The 18,935-nt window shown below is 37.7% G+C and overlaps 2 protein-coding genes across 2 annotated transcripts; one reads left to right on the forward strand and one right to left on the reverse strand.

Moving 5' to 3' along the window:
• Nucleotides 1-1,716: 1,716 nt before the first annotated feature.
• Nucleotides 1,717-7,981, reverse strand: LOC116292310 (coiled-coil domain-containing protein 43). The gene is made up of 5 exons (XM_031699594.2): nt 7,797-7,981; nt 7,086-7,176; nt 5,735-5,888; nt 3,951-4,021; nt 1,717-2,446 (listed from the first exon to the last, which is right to left on the reverse strand). The coding sequence occupies exons 1-5, from the start codon at nt 7,965-7,967 to the stop codon at nt 2,259-2,261; spliced, it is 675 nt and encodes a 224-aa protein (XP_031555454.2). The 5' UTR covers nt 7,968-7,981; the 3' UTR covers nt 1,717-2,258.
• A 3,682-nt stretch (nt 7,982-11,663) lies between these two features.
• Nucleotides 11,664-18,807, forward strand: LOC116292326 (uncharacterized). Its single transcript, XM_089029269.1, has 4 exons — nt 11,664-12,406; nt 15,078-15,285; nt 17,195-17,337; nt 17,921-18,807. Exons 1-4 carry the CDS (start codon nt 11,989-11,991, stop codon nt 18,805-18,807), a joined length of 1,656 nt encoding a protein of 551 aa, XP_088885395.1. The 5' UTR covers nt 11,664-11,988.
• Nucleotides 18,808-18,935: the final 128 nt, after the last annotated feature.

Genomic DNA, 18,935 nt, shown 5'->3' on the forward strand with positions numbered 1-18,935 from the left:
GTCAAGGTCCGTCAAGTTTCAAAGTGTTCGTATTGTTGAACTTGTGCAGTCTTTACTTTAGCGTAAAATTGGAAATTGGTTTATTGCCTAAGGTGTTAAAAAAAGTCCCTACTAATGCAAGGTCCTTGTTTCGATGTACAGGCTCGGTTAACTTTCAAGATGGCGCAGGGAACTATCAAGGGAACTATTACGTCATAACCGCCATCTTGGTCGACGATAACAAAGCATTCCTCATTAGCTTCTCTTGTTAGATCAACCAACATGGCGGCTGTTTCATTGTTATTTATATCTCAAGGGATTTTGAGTCAGATGGTTAGTTGCACACACTCTATTAGTTTTTTTGTCTGGACTTTAAGATAATCCTTCAACACATTAGCGTGACATTTTTAAATATCTGTTTTGAGAAAATAGAATTAATGATTTCGATAACTCGCTAGATTAGGAGCAATCTCTACAAAACCTCTCAATTTTGAGAATATCGAAATGACAAATTTAAATGTCAACTTATTATTTTCTAATGAGGGAACCTTTTTTTACCGGGGAAGGGGTGAGGGGTGGTATGATTTGAAGGGAGGGGGGGTCATCAAAAAATTCAAGAAAAAAATTCGAAAGAATCCGAGCTGCACAGACCAGAAAGGAACGATGGGCCATTTTTTAAACGAGAGGGGGTCAGATTTATGATATGGGACAGCAAGCGAATTCTAACTGACAAAAAAAAAACAAAAAACAAAACAATCCCTAAGACCAATTTTTCAAAATGTCTTGCTAATGTGATAAAGGTTTAATTATTATGCCTTCTCATTCTGCCACAAAAATGTCCTACTTTCAAAAGCATTTAAATGGCTTTCTTGCACTTAAATGGCTTTCACAATCAGACACTCAAATGGCTTGTCCATTCGAGCAATCGGCTTGAACAGTGTGTATTTTCCATTGTTTTGATTGGTGCAAACATGACACACATATCATGCACAAAAAAATAAATTTTCATAAATGTAAATAGGATGGTCTCAAAAATAATTCAACACTGACCCAAGAGAAATACCCAGAGTAACTCAGCACTGTAAACTTCAAAATTCCACATCCAGGACGGAGGAGCATATCTTAAAATTAGGGATGAATTGGATGGGAACTAGAATTTTTTTGGAGCAGATTTCAAAGGGGGTTCATTTCTTTTTATTTTGTACTTAAACTAAGGATGCTTACCATTTAAACCAATCCATCCGGTTGGAAATTCATTCGCTAATGGTAAGAAAAGAGCGGGAAACTTTGACTTTCGAAATATGGTACGCGCGTCTACCGGAAGTACCGAAAAGAGCGGGAAAAGTGGATTACCTTAAGGTGGCTGCCTACTTTTAAACGTTCGATTTGAGCCCAACGTGCGCGCGCTCAAAAACCGCTGAAAAATCTACAAGATTTTATTGAAGAACCATACGCGTTTTGAGCTTCAACAGGGCAAAACCCTCAAATTTTGCACGGGACTCTGTATTTTTTGATAGCTCATTCGAAAAAACTCCTATAAATCTAGGTTATATCAACATTTTAGGAAAAGTTTAAATCAGGAACACGTAAAAAAATAGATTTTTGTAGGGTTATTTGTTCGCGACTTTATGTGATTTTTTAAGAGCACTGAAACTACAAAATATGACAAATCAATGTATCTCTCTGTCTTTTTGTCGAAAATATCCATGTACTATTGTAGAAGGATTGACTAGCCTTCGTTCGTGCAATCATATAGTCTGCAAATAACTATTATCTTATTAATCTTAATTTTTTTCTAATCACTTCCGGTAGCGCAATTTTTACTTCAAAAGCTCGTGCGTAGGCTTCCATTAAATGCTGATTATCTCGAAAACGAGCTCGGGACACCCTATTTTTCTTTCCAGATTTGAAGTGATTAGAAAAAAATTAAGATTAATAAGATAATAGTTATTTGCAGACTATATGATTGCACGAACGAAGGCTAGTCAGTCATTCTACAATAATACATGGATATTTTCGACAAAAAGACAAAAAGACACATTGATTTGTCATATTTTGTAGTTTCGGTGCTATTAAAGAAACTCATAAAGTCGAACAAAAATCCCTATCAGAATGACGCATGCCATTTGTTTTCCAACTGGAATTTCTGGTTTTTCCTGGTAAATGGTAAGCACCCTAAGACTACTCAGATCTGCCAGACTTCACTTCCTTCGATAAAGCAGTAAAGCATCCCTAGTTTTATACTTTGTTATTTATTAATAATTACTTTACTGATCCTGTCATCTTCGTCTTTCTCCTTTTTGAGTCCTCTTTTTCTCTTTCTCTTTTCTGTCGTCATTTTTTTGCTTCTGTTTTTCTTTGGCGTCCTTGATTTGCTGTTTTTTCTGTTCACTTTCCTTTTTTTCTTTCTCACGTTTTTCTCTTTCTTTCTCTTGAACAGCTTGAGAATTGGTATTTTTAAAGAGATCTGAAGGATCATTAATATTTATTAGTAAAAATACACAACTATGACTGAAGCTCATAGAATTCCAGTGTAGTGAAGCTGGGAAGTGGAATTCATTTTATTTAGTAAAGTATATCTTAACAATTTATTTATGCTATTTGCTTTTATTATTTGAAATTTATAAAAATTGCTGCTACTATCGCATTAACACACTGTATAAAAAATTTTTACAAACATCACTCCTCGTATGGGGCTCTTTCGTGAGGTTCCCTCCACATGCACTACCACTACATTTTATATTATTTTACAACCCACAACCCTCAACTCACATATATGGCTCAGCCAGGAATTGAACCTGTGACTGTAGGCATGAGCTACACATTGGTGAGAAGCCTGGGGGGGGGGGGGGGCACTACCACCCCAACTTGGGTAGGGGTGTGCCGCCAGGACCTCAAAACCCTGACCCTATCCCAAACCTAAAATTTTGATTTTACATACCCTACCCCAGACTATAACTAAGAATTGTACACCCTACCCCAGACTAAAAGACGGAAAATATGGTTTTACAATCGATTGCAATCAATATTTACTAACATTTTTATTGTTTTTGTGTCGGCAGAAAGCGTGGCATATTCGCCAGACAAAAACGACCAAATCATTTACCCTATCCCAGACTAAAACGACACCCTATCCCAGACAAAATGTCAAAAAATGATACCCTACCCCAGACCCAAAAGCCGAAAAACCATACCCTATAGGGCGGCACATACCCGTATAGCAAATATAGGGGAGTACCCCCCCCCCCCCGGGGTGAGAAGACAGTACCATAAGAGCACATGCAATCCATGCCACAATGTACCCATGATCCATTTATTCTCATTCCTCCTTCCATCCATTTATCTTTCTCTCTCTCCTTTTATTTCTTATTTCTTTCCTTTGTTCCATCAATCCATTCTTCCCTCCCAAATGGACCCTTAATAATGATAATGATAATATTTATCTAGACATGATAAGTTTACAGCGTGGCAGATACTGTGTACTTAATTACAACTATAATATCTCAATATCTGTTTCTCTCTACTCTCCCCCCCCCCCCACCCCCTCCGCATTATTTTTCTGGAGTGTTTTTCAAAGGCTATTTCATAAGTTCTTTTTTAATTTGATTTTGAATGCAGTTTTACTGGTGGTAACTCCAATATCAAAATTGTCTTGGACGAGAGCTTACATTGAAATACAATACAAATGAGAGAAATTCCATCAAGAAGAAGGGTGATTTCTTTTGTATTTCCAAGTTCTTTTTGAGAAGGGTACATTCTTTTAGTTAACTAAGCCATGGAATTTCTGTGTATTTGGTGGGATGTCAAGCATAAGAAACTAAGAGAACCATTTAACTACAAAGAGCTTTTCCGTTGTCATTTCCAAACATGGAACCATGAAATTTTTTTTAAATCTCGACTTTTCTTGTTCATCAGCTTTGTTCACCCTAACACCACTTCCTTCATTATTAGTTTAGTTGTAAAATAAATACCTTGTTCGTTGCCAGTTAGTCGAGGTGGGACACGTGCTTCAAGTGTTTCAACTTCATCTTCGCTGTCAGAATTGAGAATTGTTAAGGATCACTTTATCATACTTAATAAATAAAAAATAAAAACGAAAAATGTAATAGGATTTAGCAGCATCTCTTCAACTGCTGAAATTCCAATTGGAATTTATAAGTTGCTTTTTGCGGAGGAAGGAAAACCAGAGAACCCGGAGAAAAACTCCGTAAAGCACAGGAGAGAACCAACAAACAACTCTACTCACATACTACACAGGAGAGAACCAACAAACAACTCTACTCACATACTACACAGGAGAGAACCAACAAACAACTCTACTCACATACTACACAGGAGAGAACCAACAAACAACTCTACTCACATACTACACAGGAGAGAACCAACAAACAACTCTACTCACATACGACACGGAGCCCCAAAGTACTTGAAAACAGGTTTTATTGGTAAGAGACGAGCGCTCTCACTGCTATGCCACCTGTGCTTCCAAGGATATGCCCCTTTTGATTAGCTCGTTGATTTATTTGATAAGGCCAAAAAAAAAAAGTGTGTTTCCTGTTGCATGAGAAAAATAATTGGGGTCGGTAGGTCGGTTTTTTTTACTGATACAACAGTGGAAATAAGCTTACTGGGAACCCTGTGGTGCATTTGGAAATGAAAAAAAAGATTAGGGTTGGAAAAAATCGGCAAGAAAATTAGGGTTGGTTGCGCAACAGGAAACACACTAAATTTTTTGCTTTGCCTAATCCTAGTTCTTTTAACAAAGAAATTTTTTTTGCAGGTTCCCTAGTTTTTCTCCCTCTACGAAAATCCACATCTGAGTTGACTATGACTCCCAACTTGAAAGCTCAAGCTACTTTGAGAGTTGTTCACAATAAACTCTTTTCTCTTTTCGTTTTACTCAAGCTGTATATCTATGTAATTTACTTTGTATTCAAAATTTTTTTATTACAGCACTTCTCAATCGCATGTGTGAAATCATACAATTTGCCATCGTGACGAAGTAGGTTTAAGTGGATGTCAATAAATGCATTTCCATGACATTTTATAGGCATGTGCCCTTAAAAGCTTTGTGCTTTCCGACAATGCTGGGAAACGTTTTGATTGGTAGTCAACCAAAACTCTATTATGTCTCTAATTTTTTTTCACGATTTCGTGTGTTTGATTGAGAAGGGCTGTAATCAGTGGATATAGAATTGAATTGAATTAAAGTGGAGTGGGTTGTAGGTACTTCTACAAAAATAGTAGAGTCTGGGTGCAGGGAGTGAGACTTGAGAGTGACCCTGTATCATGACGCAAAGACAAAAACATATTATCTATATTTTATCTTTCAAATGAGTACAGCAGTGATGTGCAGGGGGGTGGGGGGTTGGGGTTGGGGGGGGGGGGGGCATTTTCTGGTTTATTTTCCTTCCTTATCAAAAAATCAACATGTGAGTTGTGTGTGGTATGTTTTATTTGAATGCAGTGGCAGTGTGTGTGTGTGTGCAGTGATGTCAATAGAAGCCAGCAACCAGCAGATTCCACCGTCTACTCTTGCTAATTCAGCCGTCTACTCAGCCAATTCTGGCCCCATTGTTTGTGTGTCACAGCCGCCTATTTCAATTTCATAACCTCCTACCAAAAATTTTATTGACAACCCTGGTGTGTGCACAGGGGGGCACCCAAATGAAAAGTATTTCCATTGCGGCACTTTGGCAATAACTATTTTAAAAAGAAATGAAATTCAAAAATTATACAAAATATTCAAGGATATTAATTTTCTTCTTCAGACTGATGGCCATACTCATTCAGCAGCTTTCTTTTGAGTTCAGCGTCTACTTGCTTGGCTGGTTTGGCAGTTGATAGAGTGGATGCCTGTTTCTCCATTATTTGGGCAAGCTTGTTTCTCTTATCGGCAGCTTCTTGTTCTGTTTACAATGAAAATAGTCATTTATAGAGTATTATAGTAATGTAAAAGAATCTACCGTAGATGACTTAATTAGATGATCAGCAAGAGGTTGTTTCAGAGTTTGATCTGTGAGTTAGCCATGCCCTGACTTAGATCAGCCCAGAGGTTGTTTCAGGGTTTGATCTGTGAGTTAGCCATGCCCTGACTTATATGATCAGCCCAGAGGTTGTTTCAGGTTTTGATCTGTGAGTTAGCCGTGCCCTGACTTAGATGATCAGCCCAGAGGTTGTGTCAGGGTTTGATCTGTGAGTTAGCCATGCCCTGACTTACATCAGCCCAGAGGTTGTGTCAGGGTTTGATATGTGAGTTAGCCATGCCCTGACTTAGATCAGCCCAAAAGTTGTTTCAGGGTTTGATCTGTGAGTTAGTCATGCCCTGACTTAGATCAGCCTAGAGGTTGTTTCAGGGTTCAATCTGTGAGTTAGCCGTGCCCTGACTTAGATCAGCCCAGAGGTTGTTTCAGGGTTTGATCTGTGAGTTAGCCGTGCCCTGACTTAGATCAGCCCAGAGGTTGTTTCAGGGTTTGATCTGTGAGTTAGCCATGCCCTGACTTATATGATCAGCCCAGAGGTTGTTTCAGGGTTTGATCTGAGAGTTAGCTGTGCCCTGAATTAGATCAGCCCAGAGGTTGTTTCAGGGTTTGATCTGTGAGTTAGCCGTGCCCTGACTTAGATCAGCCCAGAGGTTGTTTCAGGGTTTGATCTGTGAGTTAGCCATGCCCTGACTTATATGATCAGCCCAGAGGTTGTTTCAGGGTTCGATCTGTGAGTTAGCCGTGCCCTGACTTAGATGATCAGCCCAGAGGTTGTGTCAGGGTTTGATCTGTGAGTTAGCCATGCCCTGACTTAGATGATCAGCCCAGAAGTTGTTTCAGGGTTTGATCTGAGAGTTTGCCATGCCCTGACTTACATCAGCCCAGAATTGAGGTTGTTTCAGGGTTTGATCTGAGAGTTACAGTGTAGCCATTTCCCGACTTTGATGATCAGCCCAGAGGTTGTGTCAGGGTTTGATTTGTGAGTTAGCCATGCCCTGACTTAGATCAGCCCAGAGGTTGTTTCAGGGTTTGATATGTGAGTTAGCCATGCCCTGACTTAGATCAGTTTGTTTCAGTATATCCTACTTTGATTACAATATTAGTTCTTTTAAATAAAGTTACCTTTATCAAGCTGTCTTTTCTTTATAACATCAGCTCTTGATATTTTCCACCGTGACAGGATTTCATCAGAAACTTCTTCAACTGGTGCTTCCTGAAATGTAACAACAGAACGATCAACAATGATCCACAACAAGCAATACAACGATACAAAACAATCTCAAAAGTAAAATAAATGCCTTGCGAAAACACAGTATCGAGTTACCAACCTGCAAATCTTACTCATGGTTGTTACATTTTTAAAATTATTTTCTTTGTCATGTGCTCATTCAGTGATCATAAACCTGGTTCCGCGTTTAAGTAATTGCGAACGAGAGGGGAGGGGGGGAGGGCGGTCAAAAATGAAATGGCCCAAAATTGGTTGACACCAAAAATTTAAAGTACAACAGGAAAAATCAAGGATCTTACAAAGTTAAAAACCCAAAATTAGTGATCTTTATTGTCGAAAAAATCTATTTAAGATGACTCAAACCTCTCACAAATCCCACGTGCACAAAATTAAGCAATTAAGAAAAAACCTTTGACAGACAAAATATGAAAGCTAGTTTTTACCGACATTAATACGTGAACCATTCCTTTGAAATATTTAAGAAATAATCAAAGTTATGATTGTGAGTTCCATATCTTAAATTATTAATAGTTTTAGCAACATTTCTAGAGAAAAGAAGTTGATGTAATTAATCTTAGACGTTCGGTAGCGTTAAGTTTAATTACCGTCATTCCGTCTAGGATCCCAACCAACGCTTCCTGGCGATCGTCATCGTTAGAGTCTTCCTCGTCAAGAACTCCAGTAACATAGCTGCCAAAGACCTCTTCATCGAGTCCTAAATGCTTTAGTTTTAAGCACAACCATTGTTCGAAGTCGCCACCACTTTCGACCTCCATGTTGGATCTGGTGCCAAGAAACTACAGGCAACCCAAGGAATACTTTTGTCACTCTTCAGAAATATGAACAAATCTCATAGCCCCAGGCTGTTTTGCTCAAATCTCAATTCTATTCACATTTTTTGATCGTTTCTTGTTCATTTTTTGAATCCCATTCCCAGTGCATAAAATCTCATTTTCCCAGCCCAAAAAAGGCAAATCCCAGCTCCCATTTTACCCCTTCAGGACCCTCTTTCAAGTTTTTCAAGTTGGAGTTACCGACCATTTACCATAGGGTGCAGATTGTTCACTGTTACCAATTATTAATTAATACTCAAAGGAATGAAATGTGGTTTAAAATGGAAAATCATCATGAAAAAGGCATCATTTCTTTTATTTAATAATTATTTAACAAAAATGATATTCAAGAAAACTTGACATGTAGTCGGCACAATGGAAAAGATTATGTATAATTTGTTTTCACTAATCAATCACTTCCATTCCCTTTAGAATAGGCCTTTCGCAGGACATAGTCACATGACTTTTAATGACTGGCAAAAAAATATTGTACTATCCTTATCCTATCCCTGATAGTATTGCTGGGTTTCTTTAAGCTGATAAAAGTTTTTGAATCCCATTATCTGCTCAACATGGTGGACAAACACTGACCACCATGTGCTGTCAGCCAGAAAGAATTCTATTGAAACTTGCGATTCAGCTGATGAACATTCCACATGACACGAAATTACGTCACTAGTGCAACTCACCAATTCGATAAGTCATTCTTGTTTTACTAGGATAGCTTTTTAATAGCAAACCCATGACCTATGATCCAAGATCCAGGAAAGAATTTAGGAGTTACGTTTTGTGTAGGGAGGAAAACCAGAATGTCCAAAAGAACTAGAAATCCCTTGAAGCACAGGAGACAACCAACAAGAAACTCTACTATGACACCAAGTCCAGCAATTAAATTTAAAATTAAGATTAAAATTTGATATTAACCTGGGTCCGCTTGGTAAGAGGTCAGTGCTCTCATTGCTACATCATTTGTACTTCTCATAATATTCCTCAACATTTTTTAATGGGAAAATACGCTAAAGGTGGGGAAGGTTTTGGAAGTTTGTAGATGAGATTGGATGACAGATTGAACAGTCTCAAAATTGTGTTAATTCTTGGACAGAAAAACCTTCATGGTACTCAAGTTGCTAGTTTATGTAATTTATCCATCATGTTTATTGAATTTAATTGTCTTTCAATCTGTGTGTAAGAGTTAATTACCTCAAACATCGGCAATAAGCCATATACATCCTTAAAGCCACAGGGTCACAGGCCAGAGGGATGTATAGGCTTATTGCCGTGTTCGAGGGAATTAAGTATTTTATTTCTCAATTGAGAAGGTTTCCTATCAAATGTTGCTCATTATAAATGCAAAGTCTATATATAGTTATTAACCGAGTTAATAACTAACTATATATTGATCTTGCATTTATAATGAGGGTTATAACAAAAATAAAGCCTTGTGAATAACAAAGAAAACCATGTCAATTGAAAAATAAGAGTCATAAGGGACTGCTGGCATGTAGGGATTCAGGCTTTAGCCTCCACACCTTTGGATAAAGAGACCTTTAAGACGACGTTCTTGCTCGGTAGTGCAAACCTCAAGCTGCAGTTTGATGTCAGGTGTTTTCCGTCAAGCTTTTTGACATTTAGTAAGGCATCATATGGAAGTTGTTGCTGGAAGAGCCACCATATTGAATGTTGTTGATGCTGAGTGTTTTTCCGCATTTGTTCCGCAGTGGTTAGTAGTAAACTTGATGCTATAGGTCTCTAATATCCACTACATTACTTGTCTAACTCTTGCATATCTCAGTTTTTTTGGTTATTCATTTTATTTTTAGAAGTATTTTATATCATATTGAGTGGATAGATGGAAAAGTGGTTGGGCAGATGGATTATTGTATAAATGGATAGATGAATAGATAAATGGATGGATGGATGGATGAATGGACAGACGGACGGATGGATGGATAAATGGATGGATAAGGCTGCTCGAATAAGGGCCTGATAATCAGGGTAAAACAAGTATAACCGATGATGATTATAATAATAATGTTAATTTTTTATTAAATAAAACTATCTTATTCATTTATTTTAATATTGTGCAACTAATCAACTAAAGACCTCTTGCCTCTAACTCAAAGTTCAAGGTCTTTTTGCATTATATAAAGTGTTTAACTCTCGTATGCCAATGGCATTATGTTTTACGACAGCATGCAAGTGCAAATTGTGCTGTGCTGTCATCATATTTCATGTTTTTATCATGATTTCCAAAAAGAGTCTTCAATATTTCCCAGCTATATGCTAGATATCATATACTCTACCATATCAACAGTTGATGAAGGGTCCACAACAAGAAAGACAAACTTGAACATCGATTGAGCAATTGGTTTCATGAAGCTTGGTAGCTATGGTAAGCTTATCTTCACATATCGAAATGACGTCTATTCATATTTCAAATTGATGTTGTCGTTCTGGGAATTTTCCACTGTTACTTTTGTGTCACATTTCACGACGAACTTCTTAAATTGTGATACCACATCTCATAATTGGCCAATCTCCCATCAACAGGACGATTAGGTGTCATTCAGACTCTATTACTGTTTTGCATCGAAACTTACGTTGCATGAACACTCGCACAGACCCTGGACGTTGCATCAGAAGCCACTCCGATCAGAAAGACCCAGAGAGGAATAAACACATAATAATACGAAGCTGTTACCATTCCCTCTAGCTTAGCACTAAGAACAAAGAGAAAAGTCATCTTCGTCGAGATAAGAAAGAAAAACCACAACTTCCTTTTTAAAGTCGAGTCTGTGTCGTCGAAACCATTTTTTAATTGTTGTACAAAACGAACGGTGATGTAGCACAGTAATACAAAGTCAAACACGAAGAATGGGATGAATACGATGAACCAGAACCAGGTTGTTTGGCGATCAAGGCGAATAACGAGGAAAATCAAGAAGAGAATGAAGACACACCATATCGACAGGACTCTTTGAGCCATCGCCATCTTGTATCCTCTTCCAACACAGGAATCCCAAACCCTGATTTAATGAAATTTTGTTGAATCGTTCAGTATTTACTGCTCGAAAAAACATTTAAAATCGAAAATAAACGAAGAAACACGACTTAAAACTTTAACTATTAACAGTGAATTGAAAAAATTATTAATTTTTCTGAAGGTGAATGACAAATATTCGTTATTGCCCACCACAGGAAACCCAACAATTTATTTAGTGATTTGGATTCGAAAAACACTTAAGGCAGAAAATAAACGAAGCAACACGACTCTTCATGTAAATCTCATTTATTTCTACTTATCAACCTCATTATTTATCTGGATCTGGAGGTGGAGGAAAAAATCCCTGCCCACCACAGGAAACCCAAACTCTGATATGGTTTCTCCTTGTGGGCATTGATGTTCCAAAAAAACCCTTAACTATATTTATTTTTACTTTTTTTTTTTGGGAGGAGAATTACGCACGAAAAAACCTCCCAAAAAAAAAAAAAAAAAAAAAAAGCAAAAGCAAAACAAAACAACGTCAACAAAAAACAATAAATAATAATCTGGGTTGCCTGTGGTCGTTCCAGTGCCCAATGCGTGTCATATTTCCCGGAAGTGAAAAATAAAGTAAACTGAAACAATTCCAAGAAAAAAGGCGGGTCGGATGAGAAATTTTTAATCGGGGTACTTTTTAAGAATTATAGGCTTGAAGTTTCTAATTCTTCGTTTAAAGAGAATTTGTATATATCCTATAGGTGGAAGTTTAATTTAAGATCCATTAAATGGCAAATGCAGCAGTTGGTTTCGACGTACTAAAAGCTTCACCAGAGAGGGACAATTTCATGAGGTTACACTGGTGTAATAACGCTTCTGAATTGCAAAGGAGCTAAGATCGTTAGTGGATTCTTGGATTATAAGGTCCCTGATCTGGCAACCAAACTGAGAGATCCAGATGTGAAAAAAACACTAAAGAAACCTATGTACGATTCTGAATGGAACAAACTTTACCCTTCCAGTGGAGTTGTGGATTCAAAGTCATTCGATCTGTCTTTATCAATTAAATTACTAAAGCGAAAAGAAATTTATGATGGTCTTGGGGATCTTACGACTATTAGTTGGAAGGAACGTCCAAGCCAAACAGATACAAGGATCGTAGCAGATATAGCAAGATTGAAATGGTACCGTAACAAATTCGCACATGCTGATACCTTGGAAGTTAGTCATGATGATTTTAATGATCATTGGGATGATATCAAGGGTGCTTTACTAAGGATTCTAGCTTCATACAGTGATTCATCTAGTGTTACCCAGTGCGAGAAAGAGATTGATGAGTTTCGTACTGCTCCTCTGAGTACTAAGGATATTAAACAAGTTGGAGAAAGTTTGAGCTGGTCAGGTGGGTAACCTTCAAATTAACTATCTCCCAAATACTGCTAGATATGATGTACCCATGGGCGGATTTAGGAATTGGAGAAGTAGGAGGGGGACCTTGGAAATTTTGGCATTAGAAGAACCTCTATGACTAACAAAAAGAAAAGAGGGGACAGCAACCCCTTTTGGTCCTACCCCTAAATCTGCTCATGGTATAGCTTAATTGTTATCTAGAAGTTAAAAGTGTTGGAAGTATGATCCTTGAATGTCTGGATATCTGTTATAAGAGCAGTGATCATATGAATGGAAAACAAACAACGTGACATCGTGATTGTGATATTGACATGGCTTGTCATTAAATTTCCAGTAGTTCATTCAATCACAATTGGTAGTTACAGCTACACCCGGGGGGGGGGGGGGGGGTACTACCACCCCAACTTGGGTAGGGGTGTGCCGCTAGGACATCAAAACCCTGACCCTATCCCAGACCTAAAATTTCGATTTTACATACCCTATCCTAGACTAAAACTGAGAATTGTACACCCTTTCCCAGGCTAAAAGACATTATTCAATAGGTTGCAATCAATATTTACCAACGTTTATATTGTTTTTGTGCTGGCAGAAAACGACCAAATCATAACCCTATCCCTGACTAAAATGATACCCTATCCCAGACAAAATGTCAAAAAATGATACCCTACCCCACACCCAAAAGCTGAAAAACCATACCCTATAGTGCGGCACATACCCGTATAGCAAATATAGGGGATAACCCCCCTCCCCTCCTGGGCAAATACAGTAGGCCTACAGACAAATTCCTACACATGGTATATGCCTGTAGCTGTATCATTTGACCCACTCACTATGAAAATTAGTCTAAGCACAGCACAAACAATGGCAGACGCATTTTAATCTTTTTTTCCCTGGGATGCATGACGAGCTGGAGAGCCTATTTTACGGTAAACAGCATGTAGTCTTGGTTTCTACAGATAATAGTTAATCCGATTTCTGTGATGTCAAGATGACGAATGCCAGGCAAAAAAATCAAGCATCTGTAAATATGCCTACACTCGATCTATTTAGAGTTATAAACCAAGTCAATCGCACAAATAGGTCGCTCGGCTATGAAAGTCCCAATAAGACACCCAAAGCATAATATACTTGTCATATAATCACTTATTACCTGTAGCATTAAAAAGCCAATGAAACAATTTCATTGAAACAAACATTTATGAAAAGTACAACACAAGCTAAGAACAGACGTATTACAAAACAGAAACTGGACACATCTATCACAAAACACAGTGATCTAAGTAAGCATGCAAATTATACAGGTATACAAGTACCTAAGCATAAATGCTGCCTACAGATCTATCACAAAACACAGTGATCTAAGTAAGCAAGCAAATTATACAGGTATACAAGTACCTAAGCATAAATGCTGCCTACAGATCTAATACAAAGACAATAAACGCACATCACATACATAAAATAACAGTAAAAGGGCTAGAGCAGTGATAATGTGTAAGAAAAACCTGAAATCCTTTGATCTGGCCCAATAGTTCATCGAAATGTTCTCAGTGACCCATTCAAATAAAGCGCCACAGAAGAGTCACATGATATCTTATAACGACGTAAATACTGCTTCAGTGACGTCCATTGATAGTGGCATGCTGTGTTAATCCGTACGATGACATGCATTACGCAAGTATTCCCTATGCAATGAATAGAAATGAAATTTGAGACCAGCACTTTGAAAGTGCTGCTTCACGCCGGTAACTAGGCCGTGTAACTCGTCATGTTACATACCCATTGTTTACATTAGCCGCAATAGTAAATTATACATTAGACCCTTTGCAGTCCATTGGAATGCAGTTCAATTTGTAGGACATACCAATCGGTTTCCAATTCTCAGGAGCTTGAAATTCTTTTGTTTTTTTCCCTCCAAATTGAGCTGCTTTGACAACACATGCAGGGGTCTATGGACAGATTCATTTTGTTGTCCTCAGGGATTGCTTCAAGGGAGGGTCATGTGAATCCAGTGTTGGATCATGCCCCACCCCTCATTGTGAATCCAACTTTGCCCCTATTTCGTTCTATCAGTAATAATTAATAATAATGATGATGATGATGATAGTGATAATAATAATAATAATGGTGATGATGACAATGATAGTGATAGTAAATATTGATAGTGATAACAATAATGGTGATGATGATGAATATGATGATGATGGTGATGATGGTTATGATGAGGATGATGGTAATGATGATGATGGTGACAATGATGATGATAGTGATGATGATGAAAAAGGTGATGATAATATTAAGTGGTCACGTGACTTCCGGTATTATTCCCCTCTCAGACAACTTGCCAGGAAACAGTTGAATTTCTTTGTGTTCATGTGACTACACTCTCGACCAATAGAAATTGAAGAAAATTTAGCTTTGACATTTGGTATATGATAAATACAACATATACCATGCTTGCAGAGGTCCTTCTCTGTCCTCCCTTAATGTGACTGATAAAGTTTAGAATCTGGTTTGGTTAATTTTATGTCCTATAGTGATAAACTTGTTTAATATATCTTAAACATTAGTAGAGTTGTAGAGGAGAAGAATGGCATTGTCTTTTATTATGACTAGAATCCACCATTAGACCATCAATTAAGTCATTGAATTTTTCATGTTTTCAGACATATCGGTATTCTGCACTATAAAATTAGCATCAACAGGAAAAGAGTGGCTTAAAGGAAGTACCTACATACTAAGTAATTGTATAAATGGTATATTAAGGTGCTTTTATTCCATGGAAGGGGTAGCAGTAGGTGATGTTACTGATGGATCAGTGAAGATTGTACTCTGGGTGACAAATACAGGTGCACTTGAGAGATTCTGGAGAAGGTAAGTAGATATTTGATGTACATGCTATGCACCTACATATTTTACTGTTGCTTATGAGCCAGGTTAATGAAGAGATAAATGGATGGATGGGATGGATAGATGAATAGATGGGTGGATGGGATGAATGGATGGATGGAATGGATGGATGGGATGGATGAATGGATGGGTGGATGGGATGAATGGATTGGATAGATGGTTGGAATTGATGAATGGATGGATGGAATTGATGGATGGATGGATGGATGGATGGATGGATGGATGGATGGATGGGATGGATGGAATTGATGGATGGATTGATGGGATGGATGGGTGGATGGATGGATGGATGAATGGATGGGTGGATGGGATGGATGGATTGAATAGATGGTTGGAATTGATGGATGGATGGATAGGATGGATAGAATTGATGGATGGGTAGATGGATGGGATATATGGAATTAATGGATGGATGGATGGAATTGATGGATGGATGGATGGGATGGATGGAATTGATGGATGGATGGATGGATGGATAAAATTGATGGATGGATGGATGGATGGATGATATGATATCAACTTTATTTAGACACGAAAGCTCTATCAAACTTAAGTACATTGATATAAAATGTCTCATACAAAAGGACTTAACTTTGGTCTACCTAGAGGCCGTGTAGAATATAACAGTAAAAATATAAATACTATTTACACATTATATTGTAATATGCTAAACTATCATTACGAAAGAGAAAAAAAACAGATTTTAAATAATCAATTAGATAAAATCAATCCTTATAGCTATTGATGCAGAGATCATACTGTTTAATTCTCTTTTTAAATTTTGAGAGGGAGCGCTCCTCTTTCAAGGAATCAGGTATGGAGTTCCATAATTTTGCACCAGTGTACGCAAAACTTTTCTCATAGATATCTGTTCTGACCTTGGGAAGTTGGAAATTGTTTGCAGAACAGCGTAAAAAGTAAGAATCGGTTCCGAGGTGATTTTGGAACATATCTTTCATATAGGGTGGGGCTAAACCATTAACAATTTTAAACATCATTACAGCTTTCTGCTGTAATCTGCATTCAGCTAATGGCACCCAACCAAGGTATTTAAATATATCGTTTGTCCGTACACTGGTGTATGGTGCTCCAGTAATTATGCGCGCAGCACGATTTTGTAATTTCTGTAATTTTTCTGCTCATATTTCATCAAAACCATCCCAAACAAGACAGCAGTAGTTGAAATATGGTTCAACTATTGCCTTGCACAATTTGTTAAGGCAGTCTTTGTTTAGGAAGGGCTTAATTTTCTTAATGATGGATAAATTACTTGAAATTTTCTTCTTGATATTTTCGATATGACGGCACCAAGTCAGATTATTATCTATCTGTACTCCAAGACATTTTGTTTCGTTGGTTTTTTTCAAGTTGAGGCCATTTATAGAAAGAGTTACATCCTCCTCGCGGAAAGCAGATAATCTCTGTCTAGAGCCTATTAACATGAATTCTGACTTAATGACGTTTAAAGTTGGTTTGTTTGCACAAAGCCAAGATGATACATGATCTACATCTATGTCAATGGATGGATGGATGGATGGATGGATGGATGGATGGATGGATGGATGGATGGATGGGATGGATGGAATTGATGGATGGATGGATTGATGGATGGATGGATGGATGGATGGGTGGGTGGGTGGATGGATGGGTGGATGGGTGGATAGATAGATGGATTGATGGATAGAGTTGATGGATGGGATGAATGGATGAATGGATGGATGGATGGATGGATGGATGGATGGATGGATAAATAGATAGATAGATGAAGAGGAATGGATAAAAGGAAAGAAGGAAGGAAGGAATCAGGAACAAATGACCTTAATTCTTGATCTCAAGAATGATTTTTTGGTAAACCCAAACTTTTTTGTTCCAGATACCAGTCAGGAGAACTTACAAAAGAGTTAGAAACAATTCTGATAACTCACGAGCTGAGACAGCTCGCAAAGGATGACGAGGTGAAATTAGACGTCTTTGTTAGTGAAGACGAATACAAAAGAGCACAAGAACAGCTACAAGGTAAGCAACTTTTCATACTTAATCCAGCTATGACCACTTCAAGCAGAGGAGGATCCACTAGTATCCCAGAATGCATGGCGAGCAAGATAAAACCATTTTTTTATTTAAGCAGCTAAAATTAATATTTCCGAAATTGAAAAGTAATGTTATACTTAACGATATCTATTTCTAAATTCTTCAAGAGATTTAAAAATACACGTCAAAATACTGTTATACTTGTTGCGTATTTTCAGGTTCAGTACAGATCCTACAACTGACTACTTTTATTTTGGCAAATTAGTCATGTGCTAAAGCCACAACTTAGTAATGGTAATGTTAGAATATTAGGTAGAAGTATCGTTTCAAAAAGATTCACATAAACCGGTGAAAGCTTAAGAAAGCAACAATAAGCATGCAAAGACACTTGGGATACTACTGAATCCTCCTTTGGCCTTCAACGCTCCTTATAATAGGTAGAGAAGTGAAGAGAGACAGATGCATTGAAAGGGTGTTGAGCCCAGACATCTCACACACTAATGCTGAAAGAAAGTACAGTGAACACCAATTCGTTATCTTTTAACTCGATCAACTTTTTTTTTCTTAGCCAAAGAAAGAGAGGAACTGTCAGAGGAATTTGAAACCTTAATGAGAATCGAGGAAAAAGCCTCTAAATTTGAAATTTTTGATGGAGAAATTATTAAAGATGGCGAAAACAGGGTTCAAGCTCATCTTGCTGTGATAACATCCAAGGACCAGGTCGAGGAAGTTTTGGCTGAGCTGAAGAAAAAAGATCCTGATGTTCCTAAGGCGACGCATAACATCTGGGCCTACAGGATTTTTGATGCCAAAAGAGATGCCTACGATGAAAAATGTGATGACGATGGCGATGATACTTCTGGAGCGAAACTCCTTCGCTTTTTACAAAGAACACGAGCTACAGATGTGATGGTTGTTGTGTCGTGTTGGTATGAGACCACTGCAGAAGAATTAAGGGAAGTTAGGTTCAAGTGCATCCAAAAGAGCGTTCGAGACTTATTTGTGACCCATAGCGGGAAAGTGAGCATTCTACCACGGAAAATAAAATGGAAATTTTACGAGGAAGCCCCAAAGTTTGAAATTCTTCACGGAGAAACCATCGAAGATCGCAAGAGCACATTCCAAGCTCACATTTGCGACATAACATCTCGCAAACAGGTTGACCAAGTGTTGAACGAGCTGAAGAAAGATCGTAAGATTGCAAACGCAAAGTACAACATGTGGGCTTGCAGGATCTATGATGAAAAGAAGAAATCCTACATTGAAGAAGGTTACGATGATGGCGAAAATTTAGGAGGAGAAAGGTTGTTGCATTTGCTGCAAAAGAGCGACGCCAAGAATGTGGTTATCATCGTGACTTGCTGGCATGATGGAAAACTGGGCAAAGACAGATTCAAACACATTAATAAGTGTGCTAGCGACCTTCTTGAACAAAGAAAGATTTCTAAAAACTAGTACGAGCATTTGAACATTTTATTGATTCACACACATAAATATAATACAAGTATTCACAGGAGCAATATTAATGAATAATGAAAAGAAAGTTGAAGCTAAATTAATAATTATAAAAGAAAGATCAAATA

Source organism: Actinia tenebrosa, unplaced genomic scaffold (genome assembly GCF_029948245.1).
Source record: "Actinia tenebrosa isolate PJP-AT-01 unplaced genomic scaffold, QUT_ActTen_1.0 PGA_scaffold13__45_contigs__length_12533684, whole genome shotgun sequence".
NCBI classification, from domain to species: domain Eukaryota; kingdom Metazoa; phylum Cnidaria; class Anthozoa; order Actiniaria; family Actiniidae; genus Actinia; species Actinia tenebrosa.

What these genes read in the sequence shown, in the direction of transcription:
- LOC116292310 (XM_031699594.2), bottom strand. Translation starts at nt 7,967, where the DNA reads ATGGAGGTCGAAAGTGGTGGCGACTTCGAACAATGGTTGTGCTTAAAA. An exon ending in GGATCCTAGACGGAATGACG is followed by an intron (nt 7,177 to 7,796) that starts GTAATTAAACTT and finishes GTTACATTTCAG; the next exon opens with GAAGCACCAGTTGAAGAAGT. An exon ending in CAGTCTGAAGAAGAAAATTA is followed by an intron (nt 4,022 to 5,734) that starts ATATCCTTGAAT and finishes AACAATTCTCAA; the next exon opens with TTCTGACAGCGAAGATGAAG.
- LOC116292326 (XM_089029269.1), top strand. Translation starts at nt 11,989, where the DNA reads ATGTACGATTCTGAATGGAACAAACTTTACCCTTCCAGTGGAGTTGTG. An exon ending in CTTGAGAGATTCTGGAGAAG is followed by an intron (nt 15,286 to 17,194) that starts GTAAGTAGATAT and finishes TTTTTGTTCCAG; the next exon opens with ATACCAGTCAGGAGAACTTA. An exon ending in AGCACAAGAACAGCTACAAG is followed by an intron (nt 17,338 to 17,920) that starts GTAAGCAACTTT and finishes TTTTTTTCTTAG; the next exon opens with CCAAAGAAAGAGAGGAACTG.